The following is a 6,892-nucleotide window of genomic DNA, read 5'->3' as shown; positions in this document are numbered from 1 at the left end:
TAGGAGGAAATGGAAGAGGATTACGAGTTTTAGAAGATAATTAAGAGGTTTACAAGATATTTACGAGGAGGAGGAAGAGGATTAAGAGATTTAGAAGAGGATTAAGAGGAAGAGGTGGAGTATTACGAGGTTTAAAAGAGGATTAAAAGGCAAAGGAAAAGGATTAAGAGGTTTAAAAGAGGATTAAGAGGAAATGGAAAAGGATTACGAGTTTCAGAAGAGGATTAAGAGGTTTAGAAGAGGTTTACGAGGTGTAAGAGGAATAAGAGATTTATAAGAGGATTAAGAGAAAGAGGAGGAGGATTACGAGGTTTATCGTGGTATATCCACGGATTCCGCTAGTATATATATATATATATATATATATATATATATATATATATATATATATATATATATATATTATGTATGTGTGTGTGTGTGTGTGTGTGTGTGTGTGTGTGTGTGTGTGTGTGTGTGTGTGTCTCTCTCTCTCTCTCTCTCTCTCTCTCTCTCTCTCTCTCTCTCTCTCTCTCTCTCTCTCTCTCTCTCTCTCTCTCTCTCTCTCTCTCTCTCTCTCTCTCTCTCTCTCTCTCTCTCTCTCTCTCTCTCTCTCTCTCTCTCTCTCTCTCTCTCTCTCTCTCTCTCTATATATATATATATATATATATATATATATATAGATAGATAGATAGATAGATAGATAGATAGATAGATAGATAGATAGATTTTTTTTTTTACGTGCAAGCCTATAGCGCCGGTAGGCTTTCTTGAGGGGCCTGGATGGTAGTCAGCCTCAGCCTGCCATAGCGCGGACAAGTGTTTCATAGTGGCGCCATCTTTTCTTGGCACATGGTGCCCCCCGGTGCTCATTCTTGATTCACTTGGACGGTTTCCTTTAGTGTCCGGGCTGATGGGGTGGTCTTTAGGACAGCATGTGGGTAGTCTTAAGGCACTCGGCGGTGACTGAAAACCCCAGGTGGTAGCGGCGGACTCAAACCCGCGTCGTCCATCACTCGGTGAATGCGGGGCCCGCACGCTAACCACTCAGCCACCGCCTACCTAATATATATACGTATATATATATATATATATATATATATCTATATATATATATATATATATATATATATATATATATATATATATATATATATATATATATATATATATATATATATATATATATATATATATATATATATATATATATATATATATATATATATATATATATATATATATATATATATATATATATATATATATATATATATATATATATATATATATATATATATATATATATATATATATATATATATATATATATATATATAGTATATATATATATATATATATATATACACACACACACACACACACACACACACACACACACACACACACACACACACACACACACACACACACACACACACACACACACACCTCTCTTGACCCTCACGGGGTCAAGACGTGTCACTTGGCGCTCCCCATAGCAGCCACGGGGTCAGTTTGTTGACCCTTTTTCTTTTTCTTTTTCTTCTCCTTCGCTCCCCATTCCCCCGCCCCTTCCCATTGTTTTCAAGGTACTCATTATTACAAAGAACACTCGTGAAATGTTGTGACACGATACAGACATACAGTGAGTGCAGTGGTTAGTGGTGCTGGAAGGGTAGTGAGAGCTGTGTCGCCAACACAACACCGAGGACACGCTCAAGCTCCGGAGGACGAAATCACCCAGCAGCAGAGGAAGGTCAGTTCAGGTGGCGGGCAGTGAGGCAGCCTCGTCACTCATGTCTGGAGCAAGATGTACGGGAACTTCATCAACTCTGTGCACTTGTTCCGATAAACCGGCCAGCAACCACCACCTGTGTCTCGCCGGCCCATGGCTTAGCACTTCCTTACTATAGTCTGTTCAGAGCATCAGGTCGGTACAAAGTGTGGCAGATTCCAGAATTCCCATGAGTGCAGCGCTGCCAGTTCGACCGCCAATTATCAGATTAGCACTCTCTCCCGGCCTACCCACCCACAACCCACCTGTTTATCTCTCTCTCTCCGTCTCGACCTGGGGGAGGGATCTAGGGGGACACACCGACCACCACCACCACCACCACTACCACCACTACAACGTGGCAACATATGAAAAAATCGCTGCCACATGTCATAGAATTTATACAAATTCTTGTTATAATCCTAAACATCGACACTCATTGTACTATGTACGTAGCTTCCTTTACTATATACAGAATATATAAAATATCACTTCCAAATAGCACATGGATGGGAAATAAGAGAGAGACGCATGTACGAAGGCTGATTTGGCAACATAGCAAGAGGTAAATGACGATACCAGCTCCACCCTGAACCGACTTCATGCCCTGAACAGACTAGAAGCCTGGGTATCCCTGAGTGACCTCCCAGATACTGCCCACCTGCATCCCTCTGGGACCTGTCACCTGAACCCAGCATCCTACCCGAGGATTAACATCGCACTTGACCTCACCGCCATCTGGAAGAATGCGCCCCTTCGCCCCCCCGGCGCCACCCCCACTGCACTCCATCCCACCCAACCCCTCCCATTACCCCTACCTTTCCCAGAGACAAGTTTTCCATCCCCCTTCTCTTTTTGTACTTGATCTCGTCTGCGAAATTTATTTAAATGTATTTATAAAATGTAAATTTTCAGCCAGACGGCTGCCGTATACCTGAATAAACCGTATATTATTATTATTATTATTATTATTATTATTATTATTATTATTATTACACACACACACACACACACACACACACACACACACACACACACACACATATATATATATATATATATATATATATATATATATATATATATATATATATATATATATATATATATATATATATATGTATATATATGTATGTATGTGTCTATCTATCTATCTACCTATCTCGCTAATATTTTCCTACTTAGTCTCCTCACTTTCTCTCGTGTGATATAGTAGGTCATGTACTACTAGTGTTTATGTGCTGCTGTTCCTCTTCCTCCTGCTCCTCCTTCCCGACTAAAAACACCAGCACCTCGGCACCCTCCACACACTTCACTGTCTGTCTGTCAGCGCCAAACAATCTCATTTTAACAATAAAATAATCACTTTTATTAATGATCCGCTCTATCACCTGTCATTACCATAAACTTCCTAGTGTGTGTGCGTGTGTGTGTATGTGTGTGTATGTGTGTGCGTGTGTGTGTCCGTGCAGGATACCCCATGCCATGGTTGAGGACGAGGAGTGAGCCAGTCAGTGTCCAGAGCTGCGCCGTGTCGCACCTCCCGCGGCCGCCCCGCCACATACACACAAACATACACGCGCACACACACATGTGCACACGTACCGTCGCGGCAGCCAGGCGAGGCAACGCAGCCTTTCGTCCTTCACCGTCGCGGCACATTCGACCCTGCAGGAGCCTGGCAGGACGTTCCTGCTCCAAGGTACAGGAGCCTCACAAACAATCCTACATTCAAGTGGTGTCGTCTTGACTCAGCGAGTGGTCGCCCCGCCCCTGTTAGCAGCAGAAGCAGCCGGCGGCCATGGAGGTGCTGGCTTCCTCTGGCATGGTCCTGCGGGACAAAAACAGCTCCCCGAAGCTGATCTTTGACAACGCGACGCACACAAAGCAGAACAGCTCGGGGCCGCCGAGCCACTTGGAAGTCAAGAAGGACCTGCGGGGCACCCGGAGTTTCAGCATGAAGGGCAACGCTTCGCGAGTGGTTGAACGGCGCCTCAGCCTGAGTGGCGATGTGCTGAAAATGTTCAAGGGCAAGGGTCGGCCCGCGTCGACCAAAATTTCCCCGGAGGTGGACCTCGAAGACCATATCATCGAAAACATCCGCAACAGAGGCTTCTGGGCCGCCAGGAGTGTGCGGCGCATCTCCTCCTTGCGGGTGGCACGCAATGCAGGCTCGACGGTGCCCCTCTCCAGCACCAGAACGGCCCCCGCCCTCCCCTCCAAGGGGCCCTTCCTCTTTCCCGAGGCCCCTGGCGCTGCTGCCTCAGACCATGGCAGCGATGCTGGGGAGGGCGAGGGTGACGGCGGGGAGGACCAGGCGGCCATCGACTCTGCCATGATGATGGAGGTGCAGCAGGAGGCGCGCCTCAGGGACAACATTTCATGGATGAGACAGTACCTGACGCAGGTGTCTGAGGCTGACGGGGGAAGCTTCACGCAGGCGGCATTCCACTCCGCCCTGAGCAACAAGGTGAGACGCTGCTCACCCCCTCCTCCCTCCCTCCTCTCCTCTCCCTTCCCGACTCCAGCATCCTTACCTCCCCAGTCCCTCCCCACCACTTGACTCTTCCTCGCACGCTTTCCTATGATCCTCCTCCCCCTCTCTCCCGTGTCTTTCCCCCTTCCCTCCCTCCCCTCTTCCCTTCCTCCCTCTCTCTCCTTTTTTGTACGTCCACCTCCCCACCCTCCCTTCCTCCCACCTCCACGCCTCTCATATTACCATTCCTCTGGCCTTCCTATCCTCACCTGTGTTCTCCTCCCGTGTCTTCCTACCCTACCATGCCTCTCCGCTCTTCCCTCCCTCCTCCCCTTTATTATCCCTCCTTAACCCACGCCTCCTCCTCCTCCTTTCCTACTGTTACCTCATCCACACCAGCCTTCCTCCTTCACTCCTCCAAACTTGCTCGTCCCTTCCCTCTTCCCTTCCTTCTCTCCCAACCAGTTATCTCCTCCATCCTCCTCCTTCCCTCATCCCAGCAGTTTCCTCCAAGGTCTTCGAGGCTGGAAGGAAGAGCATGATATAAGCAATCCTCTGCCCTTCCTCTCTCCCTTCCTCCCTTCTCTCCTCTTCTTTCCCTCTCAATACTTCAACTATTTTCCTTCTTTTCTCTCCCTTCTTCTCTCCTTCCGCCCTTCTTTCCTTTCCCCCTTCTCCAGCTATCATCCTTCACTCCTTCCTCCCTCCCGACCCCTCCCGCAGTCTTTCCTCTCTTCCTTTTCTTCGTCTCTCCCTTATTTTCATCCAACTTTCTTAAACGTACCATGGCTGCTAACACACACACACACACACACACACACACACACACACACACACACACACACACACACATTTATCTGTTTACTCTCATCATTCCTCATCACTCCTCAATCTTCCCTCTCACCCTCTCCCTAAACCTTTCCTCCCTCCCTCCCTCCCCTGCCTCATGCCCATCCTTTTCCTCATGCCCAAGGTCTCCCGTTTTTGTTTTTCTTCTCCCTCACTCCCTCCTCTTCTCACTTATCCCCTTCCCTCGCTTCATCTCTCCCTCTTCTCTGATTGCGAAATGGACAAACAGAGAGAGATAGAAATATTTAACATAATCAAACACACACACACACACACACACACACACACACACACACACACACAGAGAGAGAGAGAGAGAGAGAGAGAGAGAGAGAGAGAGAGAGAGAGAGAGAGAGAGAGAGAGAGAGAGAGAGATTTACATAGAAAATCAGACCACACAGACCCCATGGTCCAGACTTGGTGGTCTGTCCTTAAACCTAAGTGATTTTACATTAATCAGAAGACTCCAAAACGTTGCACTTTTACTCTAGTTGATATTAAGTTGAAGGAAGTGACGGTCGAGCTTATTTTTGAAGGAGTCAATCGTGTTACACTGGACCACTGATGGTGGGAGCTTATTCCATTCTCGCACTACAACGTTGGTGAAGAAAAATTTGGTGCAGTCTGAATTTACTTGTCTACATCTGAGTTTTACGCCATTGTTCCTCGTGCGCAAAGTGTCATCGATCATAAACAATGTTGATCTGTCTACATTCGTGAAACCATTAAGTATTTTAAAACATTCGATCAATTTTCCTCGGAGGCGACGTTTCTCAAGAGAGAACATGTTAAGGGTAGAAAGCCTGTCTTCGTAGGATTTGTTGCGCAAGGAAGGGATAATTTTCGTTGCCCGACGCTGAACACCTTCTAATTTAGCAATATCCTTTGCATGGTGGGGAGACCAAAACTGTACGGGATATTCCAAGTGGGGTCTGACTAAACTGTTGTAGAGCGGGAGTATTACATCTTTATTCTTAAATAAAAAGTTTCTTTTAATGAAGCCCAACATTCTGTTCGCTTTATTTGCTGCATCGATGCATTGCTGTGAGAATTTGAGGTTTGACGCTATTTTGACCCCCAAGTCCTTGACGCATTGAACGCTTTTGAGTTTAACGCCGCGCATTTCGTAATCAAACTTCTTATTCTTCGTTCCAACTTGAAGGACCTGGCACTTGTCTACGTTAAAGGGCATCTCCCATCTATCCGACCAAGCTGAAATTTTGTGCAAATCCTCTTGGAGGCTTTGCCTGTCTTCGTCAGTGAGAACCGAGTTACCAATCTTTGTGTCGTCTGCAAATTTACTAATGCGGTTATTGAGTCCAACATCCACGTCGTTGATGTAATGAAGAGCACTGGGCCAAGAACCGAGCCCTGAGGGACGCCACTAGTGACCGGCGCCCACTCTGAGTTAAATCCGTCAATCACTACTCTTTGTTGTCTGTTGCTCAACCAATTCGCGATCCATTGGTTTACCTGACCGTCAATACCTATTTGCTTTAATTTGTAAAGTAATTTAAGGTGCGGGACTTTATCAAACGCTTTCTGGAAATCAAGATAGACTACGTCCAGTGATTTGGTTACGTCATAAACAGTGAAGAGGTCGTTATAAAAGGTTAATAGGTTTGATAGGCTTTTGTTTCGGAAGCCATGTTGTGAGTCCCCAATTAATGAGTGGCTTTCAAGGTAATTCACAATTTTGTCTCTAATTATGCTCTCAAGTAGCTTACCTACAACCGAAGTTAGACTAATGGGCCTGTAATTACCTGGTACTTTTTTGTCTCCTTTCTTAAAAATCGGTGTCACGTTAGCCT

The 6,892-nt window shown here is 46.0% G+C and overlaps 1 protein-coding gene across 1 annotated transcript in view; it reads left to right on the top strand.

The window, feature by feature from the left end:
- The first annotated feature begins 3,254 nt into the window (after nucleotides 1–3,254).
- Nucleotides 3,255–6,892, top strand: part of LOC127003214 (NADPH oxidase 5-like) — a 72,998-nt gene continuing 69,360 nt past the window's right edge. Inside the window, exon 1 of the mRNA XM_050869589.1 lies at nucleotides 3,255–4,226. Within this exon, the coding sequence (XP_050725546.1) occupies nucleotides 3,558–4,226 (669 nt within the window). The 5' untranslated portion in view covers nucleotides 3,255–3,557. The remainder of the gene's footprint in view (nucleotides 4,227–6,892) is intronic.

Source organism: Eriocheir sinensis, chromosome 25 (genome assembly GCF_024679095.1).
Source record: "Eriocheir sinensis breed Jianghai 21 chromosome 25, ASM2467909v1, whole genome shotgun sequence".
NCBI classification, from domain to species: Eukaryota; Metazoa; Arthropoda; class Malacostraca; order Decapoda; family Varunidae; genus Eriocheir; species Eriocheir sinensis.
Note: the sequence above shows the minus strand (reverse complement) of the source record. Positions and strands in the feature narration are given on the sequence as shown.